Source organism: Idiotropiscis lumnitzeri, chromosome 4 (genome assembly GCF_059441095.1).
Source record: "Idiotropiscis lumnitzeri isolate Australia: NSW breed Sydney's pygmy pipehorse chromosome 4, RoL_Ilum_1.0, whole genome shotgun sequence".
Taxonomy (NCBI): Eukaryota; Metazoa; Chordata; class Actinopteri; order Syngnathiformes; family Syngnathidae; genus Idiotropiscis; species Idiotropiscis lumnitzeri.
The window spans coordinates 29,772,184-29,789,757 of NC_142394.1; the positions used below are offsets into that span (position 1 = coordinate 29,772,184).

At 42.9% G+C, this 17,574-nt stretch overlaps 1 protein-coding gene across 6 annotated transcripts in view; it reads left to right on the forward strand.

The window, feature by feature from the left end:
* Positions 1–17,574, forward strand: part of nrxn2b (neurexin 2b) — a 295,473-nt gene that overhangs the window by 48,079 nt on the left and 229,820 nt on the right. For all 6 annotated transcript variants that reach the window (XM_088295199.1, XM_088295195.1, XM_088295200.1 and 3 more), the window contains exon 3: positions 9,790–9,810. In XM_088295199.1, coding sequence (XP_088151325.1) covers positions 9,790–9,810 — 21 coding nt within the window. The remainder of the gene's footprint in view (positions 1–9,789; positions 9,811–17,574) is intronic.

Sequence of the window (17,574 nt, forward strand, 5' to 3'; positions counted from 1 at the left end):
TATGTTAGCGTCAAGGTTATTTTAGTTCATAAAAACTAAAGAAATAACTAAAACCAAAATTTAAAAACATTTTCATTCACCAAATAAAATAAAAATAAAATTGTAATTTATAAAAAAAAGAAAAGAAAAATAACTAAAACTACATTTTGCGTTTACATTGGCAATTCTTTTAATACGCGAGCATTTGGGGTTGATTATTTATTTATTTTTTTTATGTATTTCTTCCGATATTAACGACACCTACGTTAGCTGGAAGGAGAGAAGGTCCAACAGTCACCTGGCAGTCGTAGTCCTCTTCATGTTTGTCACACAGAAGTGACATCACCAAGTAGCAGCCAATAAAAAAAAAGCCCTCAAATGGCGTCGCTCAGAGGAGATGAGTTTGCGTGAGGATTTGGCTCGAACGGCTTACGTGCTTAAAATTTGCAACACTAGGTGGAAAGTACTTTCCTTTTGTGGTTCGTATATATGAAAAAAAAGGAAATTATTATAAAAAAAAAAAAAAACAAATACTGGACTGTAGAAGCAGGTTTAGTACTTCTCTACATGAATTCAAGCATGCTTATTGCAAGTCAAAACTGTGTTATCAAAATGTTTTAAAATAATATAATAATAAAATGATAAATTTTCAAGACACACTACTTCCAGTCTTGTTTAATCTTGCAGAAATGTAACACACATTTAAAAAAAAAAAAAGCGAATGCTAAAACTAAAAATAAATCACCAAAAACTTTTTGAAAAAAATAAAACTAATAAAAAAAACTAACAAAGCTGCCCTGAAAGATTAAACACCCCCCCCCAAAAAAAAAAAAAATTATCATAAAAAAGTCCGTATAATTAAAATTCCCTCTTTGGTTGTCTTTGGCCAGCGCTAATGAGCTAATGAGCTAATTCATTTTTCAGAGCCAATTAGCGCATTGTTTTGCTCAAGCCCCCGCACTGAGATGATTGGACGCCACCTCCACTCTCATCCATTATTGACGGGGTGCGAGCTTCGCTTTCGGTCTTTGTCGTGAAGCGGCTAAGCGGCGCCATGAATGATGGATGACACCTGATGATGCAGTCGCAAGGGTGCCGTAAGACCGTAATCAAGTCTGCGCCAATTGAATCACCTCCCGGCTCTGATGTCCGCCTTTGACCTTCACACGCCGAGGTCACTCACTCCGCTGAAGACGATACTCGAAAGCAATAACGGCCGATTGTTGCATTCCATCAACGGCGGCATATTACAAGCGATCCATCTGGACTCCGGAGACGCCGTGGACGTTTGCCAGCCGCCTATATTTGTCCGGCATGTGCTCTGCGAGCCCATCAGTCAATCGAGGTCAAAGGTGAGGCCTTCTCTCATCTCCCCCTTCGGATCGCCAGACTCTCCGCCGACCTTTTACAAATCTACGCTTCTCATGCCGACGCGGTCTAACGGAAGCCTTTGAAGACGACCCGCGTGAGCGTCTTCAAAGAAATGAATGAAAGAGCGTCTACGCGGCTGTCTGTGTGGGATGTGACGCAAAGACCGTGGCCATCCCGGCGCTTCATGTTCAATAGACAAAGTGGCAGTCATCCCGCGTGGCAGATGGACGGATTTTAATTGGCAGCTTCAAGCGAAGGAAGCGCTCATCTGTCAACAAAACAACTGTTTGCGTTGTGATATGCCTACGACTGAATGCGTGCGATACAGGACAACAAATGCTTCAGAGGTCTTCTTAATGTCGTCAATAAATAATCAGCTTGGATGATTTTTTTTTTTTTTTTTCAAATTTAAAAAAAAAAAAAAATCATCCTGACCGGAATGCATCAAATATGCCCATTTTGAGAAAAAAATATTTTTGCGCTGTGTGCTAATTAAAGTGGAGGCGAGTCTGCATGAGATAAAAATGTGGCAGCTTGAGAAAAATAAAAAAAAATGTAATTTCCCCCGCAGCTTCATGTTCAGGAACGTGAGAAAAAAAGGGCGGAGTCACCCATAATGGCGACCGTTCCACTGATTAAAAATTTTCAGTCCTCCCCAAAAAAATTCCAGAAAATTGCTGAATATGCAAATATTGCGTGTTCATCCAAAAGGCAACTCCAAGATGAAAATAGTTGCGTTCATGTTTTTGCAAAATCTTTCTAGAAGCTACCCAGGTGAACCTTTACTTACTCATGTCTTTCGTTTCATCGGCAAAGCCTAAAAAAGGATTTGATGCTCGGTTTGACGGGATTAGTATTTATTGAGCGGATTCCGGAATGGAATGACTTCATCCGCAGATTGCACTCCGGGATCAGATTAAGATGCAATCAGATTGCGATGCAGAACGCATTAAATAAACATCGCGCTGTCCGCAGTCTTCCATTTCTTCATATTGCACATTTTTGTTACAATGTGCTTTACAGTTGCCAAACATTTCGAGGCCGAATAAAACTTTTATAAGCAAACAAATGGAAAGCATTCCAAAATCAGAAGAATTTAAGAGGTTTCAGCGAAAAAAAATATTTTGACATCCTTCAACTCGTCCAAGTATGGAAAAAAAAAAAATCAAAGTGGATTTAAAAGTTTGGTTCTAATTTCAGTTCAGTCGGCTTTTTATTCAATTTGCGTGCAGCATAACGACTAAATGATGCTTCACCGTCTTCGCTTTGAACTCTAAAAAAGACCAGTAGCAGAATTTGGAGTCCTTTGTTGTGATCTCTTTGTTGGATCATAACTCGAGCTGCAGCTATTTGATGTTTACTCGAAGCGATCCTCTTTTTTTTTTTTTGCCCAAAACAATTACCTGACTTTTGTTTCGGTTTAGTTGAAGGAAATTGAAGTCGCATTTGTTCTCCGGCCGCGTAGCTCACACAGCTTTGCCGTCGAATTAAGTGTTAGTTGATTAAAAAGGAGCCGACTTGTAAAGACTAATTCAACAGCTGAAAGAGTACATTATTAAAAAAATAAAAAAAAGTGTTTCTCTTCCTTGTGCTCCTCATTTCATTCCCATGTATTACATTTGACGATAAGAGCTTCAAAGGCTTTCATGCAAACGACCCACTTCTTTTCTTGAAATGTAAAAGTCAAAAGTGGTTTTGAATACATAAACGCGATTTTAAATTTAAATTTTTTTTTTTAATCACAGAGAGTGTCAGATTGTGTCATTTACAAACCCCTCGGTTGCAGTTGGAGTCAATTTCTCATTTGTCTCCATCTCAAGGTCCCGTTTAGAAAATCGTTCGACACTTTTTCCGGGGCCAAAAAAGGAGCGGACATCCGGTTTTGTCACCGTACGCCATATGAAGACCGTACACGCTGTGCAAGACGGGCTGCTTGCGAATTCCCGAGGGTTTTCGTTTTTTTTTTTTTGTCTTAGCACCTGGCACGAAGCCTCAGTGGCTGCTGCAAGTGTGTCGTCAGTGGCGTGTGTGTTTGTTTTTCTTTTTGCTAATCACCTCCAAAGTCACGAGCGCAAACTGTCACCGGCACGTCTTCTTCGGCGATGATGCATCTCGAAAAGGTCGGCGTGTCATTCTCACACGTTAGGCCCACGTGTCGCACTTCCTTTCCGTTAATTCTGGACCAATTACCACGCCGCGCTTTGTCTCGCTGTGTCCTTGAAGCACCAGGAAGTACGGCTGAAAGGATTTGAAAATGAAAATTGTGTCGCGTTTTTTTTCTGACAGATATCGCAATTTTCATTTGATTTTTTTCGATTTTCTTCACAATGTCCAGTGACATTTACAAAGATGACAGAAAATTTGAACATTAAAAGCCTTAAAAATACATAAATTCTTGCCAGACTTCTGCTAAAGGTCGACTGTACACTTATTTTGACTCTTTCCCGATTTCACTTTAGCGATTGGCACGCTTAGCGATTCCTCCTCAATTAAAACGCTACTTTTTAGCGGGTTTGTTAATTTGTCAGCACGGAGGAGATGATCTGCATCACGCCGCTCGTTGCTGCTGCTCTGAATGGATTTGCATGTCGTACAAATAAAATCCATGCTGCTGCGGCGCAAGCTAGCTTAGCGCCTAGCATTCAAGTAGCCGCGAATTACTTGACGTTGACGTGACGCTTTTTTTTTTTTTTTAACTAGTTGGGCGCGGGATAGTGTGTCTTGTTTACTGTAATATGCCGCTGGTTCGTGAGCGTGGGCGAGCGGAGACATTTAACAAACCGCAGAATTGAAAATCTTGAAATTGCGATTTCAGTCCCAATTATGATAAATCGTTCAGCCCTACCAGGAAGTCAACTTTTGACACTGTAAACACAAAGAAAGGACTCCGGGTTACTAATAAACTGCATGACTTGCCTCTACTCACTCGCAAGGAACATAAAAACGACGTCCCGAGGCCCCTTTTGCCAAGTTCAGTCATTGTAATCGTCTTTGGCTTAAAGTCGGAAGTAGAAAGCTTTGCCGGCGACTTGCAGCCACCCCGGTGGTTGCGCAACGAGCCAACAAAGTGCCCGCAACATTTATTGGACTTAAAAAAAAACACAAAAACAACATGGTTATTTTATTCTTTTGTTGCTGGCGAGGTGGGAAGTTAATTTTTGCAGAGGAAAATCAAAAGGCGTTCTCTAGCGCACATTGTTTGGCTCCAAACACTTTCGGCAAAACAAATCAATGTGCCCGTGATGAAACAAAACAATAATTCTGTCTCGCTCGTCTCCCCCAAGGTTTTTTTTTTTGTTTTTTTTTCTGCTCGCTCGTGTTGATGTTTTACTAACAAATTCTTCACAAACTTCCTTCCTACGCGACTTTATACAAATCTGGGCTTGACCTGCTCAGCACCTGAGCGGCTCACTCGCCACTTTCAGACAGTCACATTAGCTCCTCTTGACCTTGCATCTGTCAGTGTGTGTGTGTGTTATAAGCCGTGCTCACCCTTAATAGTTTTGCAAGTGAGACGCGGGTTGTGAGCGTTTACAACGGCTTACTCGGACATTACGGCATCAGCAGCTCACCCACAAGAGATAATTCGACAAAAGTGATGAAACTCCGCCTGGGAAGTCGTCTGACTCAGATATGTTGCTGTCAAGTGTCAAAACAGACATTTCCTTTTTTCCCGTTAGGTCATAAGGTGTCAAACTCTGGCCCGCGGGCCAAATTTGGCCTGCAGTGTAATTGTATTTGTCCCGCGAGGTTATGCCAAATGACGACTATAACATTTTATATTCTATATTATAAATGTAACATTCAAAATGATAAACGTCATTTAAAAAAGTAAACATTGAATTGCATTAATAAAACCACTTACCGTATTTTCCGGACGATAAGCCGCTACTTTTTTTCCTCGATTTTGAACCATGCGGCTAATACATCGGTGCAGCTTTCCTGTGGATTTTTCTTTCACCAGTAGGGGGTGCTCTATAGTTCTGAAAATACACTAAATAAATCTCAATTTTTTAATTTTAATTTTTTCTGTTTTAATGAGCAAATTTGTTGCAGTGTTAAAATGCATCTGTTTATGTACCCATTCACAGTACAAAATTGTTTTGTACATGCTATAAAAAAATATTTTTTTTTTCAACATAGAAAACTGCGGCTTATAGCCTGGTGCGTCTCTTTTTTTTTTTTTTTTTTTGCCTTATAGTCCAGAAAATATGGTCATTCTATTTGGCCCATGAGGCTATACCAAATGACTATTTTACCATTTTAAATTCTATATGATAATATAATATAATATAATAATTTGAAAAACTAAACATTGCATTAATAAAACAATTTCTATCGTTTATATCTATCTGCAAGTCTGCTCCTGAGTTGGCTGAAAAAGAAAACGTGAATCAGCTGGCTTCCTTTCCATGTATTTCCCCTGAACAATAGAAGCGGCGATGCATGGGGCGGTCAGCCGAGCTCAATCTTAACTCAGTCGGTGTTGGGTCAATAATTGTCACTAAATCTGGCCCTTTAGTCTTTCGCTTCCCTCTCGATGCCTTCCGAGTGAATGGGCTTTTGTTGGCCCGTTGTGCAGCCTGAACGGCCGCATCGACAAAGACAATTTACGAGGGGGGATCGACAGATGACTCCTGGTCCAAATCAAACAAAACAAAAAAAAAAAAAGGCGCCAAATAAAAAGAGCTGAGAAGAGAGCGAGGGGAGATGAAGAGATTTGTCTGGCCTTCCAATATTTTTTGTTCCCGGTCTTGTTTGTTTTGCCCCTTTTTCTATCTAAGGGGGCTGTTGATCTTCTTGTTGGCTCATCTTCACAACAAATTTCTCGACACGTGTCCATGCCAAGCGGCAGGACTCAATCAGATTTGTTTGAGGGCTTATTTGTCCGTGTCGGAGCAAAGAGCCTTATCGATTTGGATCGATTTATGGCACACGCGCCACGGCCACGCTCGGCTTCTTTTTCAGTTAGCGGCCGAGCCGTTTTGACGCCGCAACCGCATGAAACGAGCGCGCCGGACTTTGGTCTAAGCTTTTCTGTCGTGTTGACTTGAGCTCAATTAATCGGCAACAAATGCGGGGGCAGAACATTATTATAAGCGGACTTGCAATGGAACATTAGAGACTTTCTTGGAGGTCATCACTTCATGTTTCCTTCCAGTCAAGGGTGAAAGACCAGCGCGCATTAAGCAAACGGGACCACATGCAAGAATGTCTCATTAGCATTTTGACGGCGACCAAACTGCTTTTTACTCACATGAAATTGTTATCCTGGTTTAGGGATGCGTGATTTATCATTTTGCAACCAAAATCAGACAATGCGAGATAATTTTTTGTTTTTTTTTCATTTTAAAGGACACTTGTGCCCCAAGCTCACGGAGCAGGTCACATGAACCAGCGTCGTTCTAAATTGTAAATCAAATCCAAATCGCGATATCCGTCAGAAAAATCGCAATGCCATTTTTTTTTCCTAATTTCGTTCATTCCTCCCCCTGACGTTGGCCGCCGCCGCTTAGCTCTAATGACAAGCGGGCGCAGGCTTGATTCCACGTTGCTTGCTCCTTGCAGGGTGCCCTTGAAATGATCTGGACATTCCCGTTTGCTGCCTGCACCGGCCCATTAAGCAGCAGTCGGGCTAAAATAATGCGAGGTGCTGCCGAGTCTTGACACTTCTTGTCTTGGCACTCCCATACTGCCTTTTTACCTTGCACGCCAGATAAGTCGTCTTGCAAAGATGTTCAAATGCGCCGCTACCGCACGTTTCATATCTCCAATCTTACTGCCCCGCCCGCCACATCTCGCCATTATCTCCCACATACTCCCATCTCTCCTGTCTTCCCCGGCTTTGCAAAGATAAGTTGTGCTGTCCCAGGTGAGTGCCGCGTGTCGATACCAATGTGCTGCTATCATCAGTAAACTGCCAGACTGCCTCCACGCTGCTCGCCCCTCTCCTCTCTTGACCTTCACGACACAACATTCCGCATGCACGTGTTTGGAATCGCAGCTTTCCAGGCTCGTTCCACGTCTTCATTAGTGACCACGGCAACAAATATTCGCTCGTCCTCCATCCGCAATTTGTGCTTAGCCAGAAATTGAATGTGGCCAAATGTTTTTTTTTCCCTCGGACATCCAACGGATCAAATTTATTTAGCGGAAGATCTGAAAGCGGATTTAAGAGGAAAGGACAAAAGAACATGATCCCTCTCCTGTCCTCTAATGAATTTGCCAAATGCCAGGAGGGCTTTGGGGGTCACTTTAAACGGAGCTGAGAAGAAAAAGCATCGCTTTAAATAGCATTTGTCTTTTAAATCTGATCACGAGCCGTGTATGTGGCTCGACTGTCACGTTAAGGTTGCTTTACCTTCTTTCTCAACTTCCTCAAGTCCTTTTGTTTGGGAAAGAGGGTCAAAACCGTCGGAAAGTAAGAAAAAATGGACCTCAAGGTCCTAAAAAGTACTAATGTAAAAGCTTAAAAGATTACGATATGTTTATTTTCTTCTGATAAGCACAAAATTGCTTCCCGTCCAGTCCCCAGCCGGAGGACAAAGTCTTCATTTCGTCGGCTGAAAATATTCCTTTCGATATTTTTATTAAATCTTGTTTGATCTTTTTTCCACATCAGTGCTCGTCGCCGTGTCTGTTATGAGCCTGTTGCCGACCATCAATCACCTGCCACCCGTGGGAAATGTTTCCTGTCTTTTTTTTTTCTTTGTTTCTTTTTAAAAAAAAAAACATTTTCAAGCATACTAGCCTTGATCGCTATTCTCTTCCACATAGGTGGTATGAATTTTAAAAAAATATACATTTTTTTTGCAATATTCAACCACCACTGATCACCAAATTTAGAAAAAAAGTGGATCAGACAGGTAGTACCCCTCCACGCCATCGGAGGCGCTAGTCAATGCGTTGTCATTGACGGTGATGTCCAATAACGTCGGTCTTTCGTGAATGAGATGGATTCCTTCGTCTTCGCACTCTTCTGTCCCGCCAGCCGTTATATCCGGAGCGGAGATGTGAAAATTCGCGACATTAAATGAGTTCTCGAGACAAATCTTCAATTTTCACCGTTTGTCCGCTTTCGTCACTTTCGTTTCTTGACCAGTGCACTGATTCGCTAGCTTGTAGCCAATCACAGTGCGATTGGATTGTTGTGTTGACGTCTCCAAACCGACACAACAGGAAGTGCCAACCGAGCAATTCATCCTACTGACAAAAAAAAAAAAACCGTCATCGACCGCTTCCCGAGTGGAAATATCAAGGGCACCGATCGATATTTCCACGTCCTAACAGATGGAAAAAGTGCCAAATTTGTCCTTTATTCAAGCGTGGATCACCTCTGCCCACCAAAAAGTGCCATCGTTTTCGTTTGACCTCCCCGCACGTCTCGTTTGGCTCTCCTTTCATCCTGAATGTGCTGCGTCGCGCTGATCCAAATCAGTCGTCTTATTTATTTATTTCTCGCTTTATCTGGGAAGAAAGTCTTAACTGCAAAGGCCCATTTGTCTGCCGCAGGTTTTTCTTTTTCCTTTTTCTTTTTCGCCTTTGTCGTCGAGATTTCATACGAAATCTGCAAAGGCCGTCACTCACGGATTAACTCCCCGAAAAAAAAAAAAAAAAGTTTTTGACAGTGTGATGGAGTTCAGGCAAAGCTTCTGTTTGATAAAAGTAAATGTCTTTAATTCTCTAACAAGTCGAAAATGATGTCAAGTGGCCTTTTTCTTTTTTTTTTTTTTTTGCTGCACCTGATAACAAAATCAAATGATGCAAACCTGCCTTGACAATCGCTTCTGCTTCGGCTTCTTATTTTTCCCATCATCATTTTTTTTTACATCTCCAGCACACGTGAAAAGTTGCTTTTCTCTCTTGTTGTTCTGTACGACTATTTTTGGGCATATAAAATCATCACTTGGTGAGAATTAGTTTTCCTCTCTTCTGCTTCCATTTAAATTGTTTGATTGCGGCCTTTGGCAGAGCACACGCGTACACACACACACACACACACACACACACATTTGCTTGAGCAGACATTGGCCACATTCCTAGCAAAGTTTCAAACCTCGGGCAATGTGGGCTCCATTTTAATGGCAAACACCTCCAGGATAAAGCTCGTGGTTGGTAAAGACAACGCCAACAGTCAGCGGAAGAAAACGGCATAGGTGCGCGCTGATATTCCTCCTCAGGCTGGTTTTTAAAACGTATTCCCAGTTGGGAAACATGTTTAGAGGCAAGGTCTGCCTTATTAACCTCGAAATGACACGGACCTAACATTTTGTGGCCATTTACGCCCGTTTCAGGAAGTCAATTGACTGGAATTAGAACAAGCTAGCTCGCTAATGCTAACGTTGCTAATGTCTGCTATTTTAACCCATTAAAACGTGACTAACGTGTCCTTTTTTTTGTTCTTTTTTTCTCGCTTCCTGTTTGGATTCTTCCCTGAAGCTGAGGAGTACGCCGTCGAAGGTAAGGCTGACGCTCGCCTCCTTGACCGCGTCGTACAGTCGCTGCCGACGCCGGCCGCTAGCTCACGCTCTGTGCATTGTCACGCTGGACTGCGGTTTGATGTGACTTCCAGGGGGCCAAAATTGACCGTTTCGGAATGTTTCAAGTGGCAACACTGTTATTTCTCTTCTTTATTTCCTGTCCTTCCAGGATTTACTTTTGACGCTGTTTTACTAGCCTATAACTTTTAGCCTTTCTTGGCATTGAACTGCGGTTTGTGTTGCTTGTCCTTCTTACGTTCAGACTGATCGTCTCCCGAACGACTCGCCCACATCAACAATACGTGATCTCGGCTTGAGTGGCAAGTGATGGATTACCTGTCCGATTGTAAAAACAAAAAAAAAAACATTTCTCCGTCCTCGCAACAAGTGCGCGTTGTATTTCGATATTCCGAAATTGGAGAAATAAATCGGCCATTTGCTTGTATTCGTTTGAAAATGGCTCGTATGTGAAATTCCTCTCGCCGGTACTTTTCAGCTGCTGCGAGCTGACATTTTCTCATTGACTTCTGGCGTTAGAAAATGTATGTTAGTTGTTGGCATGTTTGCGTGTGTCAGTGTTTGTGTGGGAGAGCGTGTCAGCTGGAGTTCAAGGAAACCAGTCGTGGTTGTACCGTATTATTATGTTTGGAGTGCTCGGCCAGTTATTTTTACGTTATTTTATTTATTTATTTATTTATTCATTTTGGGGAGAAAAACATATTGAGTCATACAGTGTTGAAGTGTCTCGCGTGAATCGTGCTTTCAGAACACGACACGACTTTTCTTGCTATTTGGAAAGAAACATTCTTTGATTCTGTTGGACTTGTCTTGTTTTGTACGCGAGTGCGCAACATGATATGGTGCGTTTAATTTTTTTTCGGACTACACATTTAAAGGAAACAACCGACCGACCAAGTAAACAACTTTTACAATTTCCCCAATGGAAAGTTAATAAATGTGAATGAAATTTTCACCGGCAGTCGTCCGGTTTATTTTCAGAGAAAGCAGCGCTTATAAAGGCGATGCAATTAATTGGATTCTGGTAGCACACTTCTTCTCTATTTTTTATTTTTTATTTTGACCTTCTTGGGCTAATTAGTCTCACTGACCAAAGCGTTCAAAGGTGTTGCGAGATTGATGACGGCGAGCTACAGAAGCCCGGAGGTTTTTTTGGAAAGTGATCGCAAGGCTGCGCTTCGTGGATTGATGACGTTCCGGCGACACTGACCCGTTTTCTTCGGCAAACGAGGCGTGCGCCGCCATCTGTGTCCTCACACGAAGCGCGCACCTTCTTCGGGAGCTCATGTATCATCTATAGTCTCCATATTGAAACGCTTCATATTGTTATTAGCCAACGCTTGAAAAGTGCTTTGCGGCTTTGACAAATGGTCCCGTGACCAACGCGCCGCCTCGGTTGCCGTGGCGCCGTCTGCATTTCTTTTTCAGCTGGTCGGTGCAATTATTCAAATCCGATGCAAACAGTTTCCTCAGCTGATTGGGATTCATGCATTTTAAAAGGCGCTAAAACACGCGGGCCCTTTTTTTAATTTCCTCCCTTTCTTCACCTGATGATTAGACAGAGCGCGAGCGGGCGACGTCAAAGCGGCGCGCTCGTACGAATTAAACGCGACCCTGGTTGGCTTGACTGATTTTTAGTTTATTTTTTTTTTATGTTGGGATGAGATCTAGTACGGCCCCAGCCAAACTGATTTGAATCAATCTGATCAAGGCTAATGATCTTTTCTGTCTCCGGCATCATCGTTCAAGCTAATCCCATCGTCAGGGAAGGACAGTAACCTGTTTATCATTGCCCTCGCAAACCACCCCCCCCCCCCCTTTCGCTCCGTGTGGAGAAAATGGCTTGGTGTTGGCTGCAGAGACGGGATTACAGATTGAGCAGGCCCTGTAGTTAAATGAGATTGTTTGGGATCACCCGTAATAGACAAAGGATTTGGTGAGAAAGAAACATCATAAAGCCAAAACTTTGGCAAGCGTGGAAAACAAAAATAAAACAAAAAAAAAAAAGAGATAACAGAGATGATATTAAATGTTGTTTTGGGTATTAACCCAGATTGCCGTCGTTTCGGGAACATTGTGCTCATGTCGACGATCGTCATTGTGAACCAATAAATGTTGTCAGTGACGTGTACAAAAAAGAAAATAGAAAGGGCCAAATTTGAATATCCAACTGGTAAGACATCGAATTAAATAACATATCTGTGAGTTGTTAAGGAACGCGTTGGAGATTTATTCAGAGAGCGCAATCAATGTGCAGACGATTGCTGGCTTGCTTTTTTTTTTTTTTTTTTTAAGCACACAAAAACACACACAGAGGGAAACGGTACTCGATTCCTTTTTGTGTACCTGCCGCCTTTTTTCAGATTCAATTATGCCATGAAATGCCAGCGACCGCAAAAAAGCTTCGACTTTGACACGGGGGGGTAGATTGTGGCGGCTGAAAAAAAAAAAAAGAGTTCATCCTCCCTTCTGTCCCGTCGCGGAGGCAAAAGGTTGAAGCAAATGCCACGTTGTCGACGCCCACACGTGCTGATGTCCTTATTCGACAGTCTGGCACTTGTTGTCCCCCCTTTTTTGTCTTTGCGCCAAAACCAAATCACTTATTCTATTCGCCGTTAATAAATTAAAGTGTGGTGGGTGTAAAACGTCACAGGTTAAAAAAAAAAAAACAACTCAGAACCGCATTTGCCGTTTTCGGCCATTTTCATGCATTCGCTCATTTCAAGGTCGACCTGATTTGTGTTTCGTCGTCTCTGCGAGTTCACGGTAAACAAAAGCAGACATTTCTGAGCAAATGAAATGCTGAACTGTCTATTTCACTCCCATGGACATGAGCCCCCCCCCCCCCCACACACAATTTTTTCGCTCTCCACTGTCACTTCTCCTCTGATGAGTAATCAGAAACGAGGCGGTCTTGTTCAGCAGATGCCAAAAAAAAAGCTTTATTCTCGGCTCTCAATCGTACACGCGAGAGGTGAAGCGAGGTTCTCGGACCTCGGTCGTATGGACCGTGCCCTAATGCTCGAGCGGCGTTCAAAATCTTTGCTCAACGCAGCCAACAAGAGAAAAGGTCAAGAAGTCACTTCCGGGCTTCGGCAATGCGGACGCTGACAGGCGCCCGCCTCCAATTCCAAGCGCTTCTACCTGCCTCCGTTACTTCCTCCATCACTATTCATAAACTTGTCTTGACCTTTTTGCTGAAATGTTAGGGCAAATTAGTTGTCAGTGCTCTGGACGTGGTGTCCATGCCAAGCCTCCAGAGCACCGCCGCGCGCCTCTTGCTTATTTTTCTCCTTTTGCATCGTGGAGTCGTTCGGATGTGAAGTGGAGCACACCAGTAAGATTGCCATCTGAGACGGTTCCGCATTCAACGGTCTGTCGAGACTAATGATGCCCGTGCTTGGCTGTCAGCGAGCGAAAGCCGACAAACTGAAAATTGAAGCTCCTCAAGAAATGGATCAACTTTGTTCATTTTTCACATCTCCTCGATGGACATAACGGCCGGCTGGGCAGAAGAGCGCCAAGACGAATTAATCACGTTCATTCATGAATAAAAATAAAATAAAAAATGCTGTTATTGGACAGCGCCCCCGGTGGCATGAAGGGGTACTACTTCATATGCATGCGCAGAAAGTCTGATGTAGTTTTTGCGGCGTGTGCTTCCAACATTCTCCGGTCCGATGTACCGACTTCGCGGCCAATGTCAGGATGGCCGAGTGGTCTAAGGCGCCGCGTTCAGGACCCAATCTCCCCAGGAGGCCCGGGTTCGAATCTCGAATTTCCCCATTGTGGGACTAATAAAGGGAATATTATTATTATTATTATTATTATTATTATTATTCATATGCATGCGCAGAAAGTCTGGTGTAGTTTTTGCGGCGTGTGCTTCCAACATTCTCCGGTCCGATGTACCGACTTCACGGCCAACGTTTGATTGGTGTGTAGAGGCCTTTACATGAACCCTAAAAAAAAAACAACAACCTAAGCAACGCTGCATTTTTCAAAGCCTATGCAATTCTCACTCAACTAAAGTCAATTCGCAAATCTTGATCCCGGGCTTTTTATTTATTTTTATTTTTTTTAATTTCCCTTGATGTTGCTCCCAAGTAGTTTAGCAGGACGTTCCGGAAACCGTATTACTTCCCACGTCGCCCTCAGCCTCACAACTCGTTCTCGCAGAGAATCAGCCCCCCCCCCCCCCCTTCCCCCCCATCTTTGATTGCCAACCTTCGCCTGACGTTCACCAATCCTTTTGAAGACAAGTAAAGATCAAATATGGATGGAGGGTTAATTCCGACAGGCTTCCAAGCGCTGTTACGTGAAATCCTCTCGTTTCTGAATGCCCGATTTTATTCGGCGCGTCAGATGAGCGAAATGTCCCCCCCCCCTTCATTCTCTCGAACGTCACTCTTACGTTCTTAAGCCCCTGATTACCCCCCCCCCCCGTAAGCGGCGTTCACCTTTTAGCTGAATGCGGCCCGTGATTGAGTGCCACGGTGGAAAGCGTCAACATTCATTTCATCCATATTTGATGAGCCAGTGTCTCACGCTCATTACGCCCAACCGGGGGGATGCTTGTAATCAGCATTCGCAAACACTCTGAATAATTATTTACCCAGATTGTTGTGTTTATGCATGCATAGAAACAGGTTGATTCGCTCTCTCAATGCCCCCCCCCCCCCCCCCCCTCTTTCCACGCCCTGTGTTGTTGCTTCCCCGCAGCTATGTGATAAAGAGACCTTTGATTAGGTAATAACAGGACTGATTTCCTGTTGTTGTTTTTAATCATTGGACTTGCTCGGGCAGCCTCCTGATTTGTTAAGCTAATGTTACCGCTCGGTTCCGCCGAGAACGTCTGTCATCGCTCCCTTAAATGAACGAATACGGAACGGATCCCGCATCCAGACGCCCGTTAGCCTCATAGCGTATTTTGTGGACTGCAGACTCGGATGCTTCAGAAAAATCACGTGAGTCTCCCCGTTCTCGCAGCGCCAGTTGCATCATCATCTCGAAACGATCTCCTTCGATGCAGTCGAGTAGCGTCGATCAGGCCTTTGGCTTCTCTCAGCTGGCGAGCGCCGATAAAAGTCCAAACGCTCTTTATGCAAAGTGCAATCTGTCATTCGCCAGCGTGAAGTAAGCAACGCGACAAAAGCAAAAGGTGCACTTTTCATGCGGCAGCCTTAAATGTCTGCCGTCCTGTCTGTGAACTTATTCATTCCCCCGGTGGAGCTTTAGCGATGCCGAGACGAGCGCGATGGGGCCGATGGCGACGGCGATGCATAAAAAAGCGTGGCCACCGGGCTCTGCTCTCCACAAAGAACGTCGCAGCTCGTCCAAAGTTCATCGGGAAGACATCGGTCCATTAAGAGAAGCATCGAGCCGCTATTTGCGGCCACCGCCAGCCAAATATGGCGCCGCCGGATTTTACGGTCGCATCTCGTTGAGATGCCACGTTTGTCGCTTTATTTCAATCGGCAAAACAAACTCTTTGGGCGGTCTGGAGGAAGTCGCGCACTTCATTTCCACATAGTTTCCAAACTCCCGCCGAGCGAGGGCGTTCCCCCGCAGGCAGCGGCGATTAGCACATCCAAGCGGCGGAATGTCCGAAAGGAGCGCCGAGGTTCACTCCTCTCGAACTTGCGCGAGTTTGGAATTTCAACTCGGACGGTGTGCGGAGGCCGCAGCGCCCTCGGTGCGCCGGTGTCGTCTTTGTCGTCGGCTTGTGTGGCTCTCGAGATGTGCGAGTGCAGCCAAAGAGCGGCATTAAAGTTGCAGCTTATTTCAGATGCCCAAAGTCCCTCCTTTGAATTATGGAGCAGTCGGGCGTGCGTGTGTGCGTACGTGCATGCGGCACCTTATCCAAGTCAGAAGCGACAATGAAATACACTTTGTAGGGGTCCATTTTGGTTTTGTTTTTCCATTTTTCTTTCCTTAATAATGCTTTTAATGGATGCGGTGAAGTCATTCGTCAGACTAAAAGCAAGTAAAATAGAACTTTGCCTTGAGATATGAGTAGACAAAAAAAATGTTATGTAGTTTTTACATGAGGAATAATCGCACTCTGTTATTGTACTTTATAAAAAAATTTGTCATGAGCAAGATTTTTCTAGTTTACGAAAACTAACGAACTAACAAAACAACTAAAACTGAAATTGAAAAAAAACGTTATTGATACCCAATTAAATACAACGAATGTGATCATTGAAACAACTTCTTAAGTTTATAAAGCTGACTAAAATTATTATAAAAATGTTTGTGACTCCCTTTGTAACTCGAAATGTTTGTAAATTGAAGATCATTTTCTCATTGAAATGATTGGAAATGTAATTATTACGTTCCATATATATATATATATATATATATATATATATACACACAGATTTTTTTAATCTGTGTGTGATTGAAGATAAATACAGTACAGCATAAAATAAGTGAGAATATACTAAACAAACAAGTACTTATTGTGCTTTCACAAACAGTGAAAAAAGGCAAGAAGGACAACAGCTCCTCCATTGAAAAAGAGCACAAAAGCATAACCGTCTTATTCAGATATTTATTCTTTTGTGTATTTTCCAGTTGTTTTTTTTTTTAACGATTCACGGAAACGTCTTTTTTGCCATGTTAAGGCAGCAGTTGTTTGTTTAAATGTGAAGTGTGTGTGTGTGTGTGTGTGTGTGTGTGTGTTAAGTCATTCAGCGGTCTAATTAAGAGTAAAAAGAAAACAACAAATAGCACGATGAGCACAGGACTGGTCCGTCCGCTCATCCATGGTGACACGATTTGCGTAACGAAACGTATTTTCAACCAAAAATTTTCGCGCCACTTAAAAGGTTTGCTCGTTTGTAACTCGTGGTTCCACTGTGCTCCCAAACGACAATAAAAACTAACATAAAATGATGCATTTACGAATAATAAAAAAACAAAACAACTCATGAACTTGCGCTCAAAACTGAATTTAAAAAGCCAAAACAAAATAAAAACTAACAATCATGACAAATCTTATTTCTGCCAGTCAAGAGATATTGAATGTCTAAATGTGCAACGTTTGTCTTCAAATATCAGTTGCTTAAAGATTTATCGGCTTTGTTTCCATGATGTGTTAGCATTAGCATTAGTTAGCCTGAAGGCTAAGCTATGCTAGTTTTAAATACTTAGATCTTACTTCTCCTAGTTTGATGTTTAGTCTGACAGTAAACATCTGCATCCAACAACAAGCCTCCTTTTTTAATCATTTTTCCCAAAACAATCACCAAAAGTTGTCTTGTCTCTCTAAAAATTCTCAAGTGGAACCCGCTCGTATCTAATGCTAATTAATTTCGGTCCAAGTTGACCTTGAAATGCTGCCATTCATTCAAACAAATCTATTCCACCACAACATCTCCGTTTTTCCTCTCCTGCAGCTCTCCACTTTCTCTTTCAAGCAGACATGAAGTGACATCAGACACCTATTAAATATTTCATGCCACTCCTTTAGCCCTGTGGAAATAATGGGCGCTATAAAAGCCAACAGTTGCTCGCAGCACCAATATAAGTGCATGTACTTTTTGCGACCAAGGTCATTGTTTGGGCACGTTCCCGCATGGAGCAAATTTATTTGCTTGATTAATATTTCTTTGCCCCAGATTCTGCATTCACGTCCCAAAATAATCGCATCTCCAATTCCAGCCCACACATTTTCTTTTGTCTTTGGTCCAAAGCTGCCAACATTTGCAACAGAAATGCT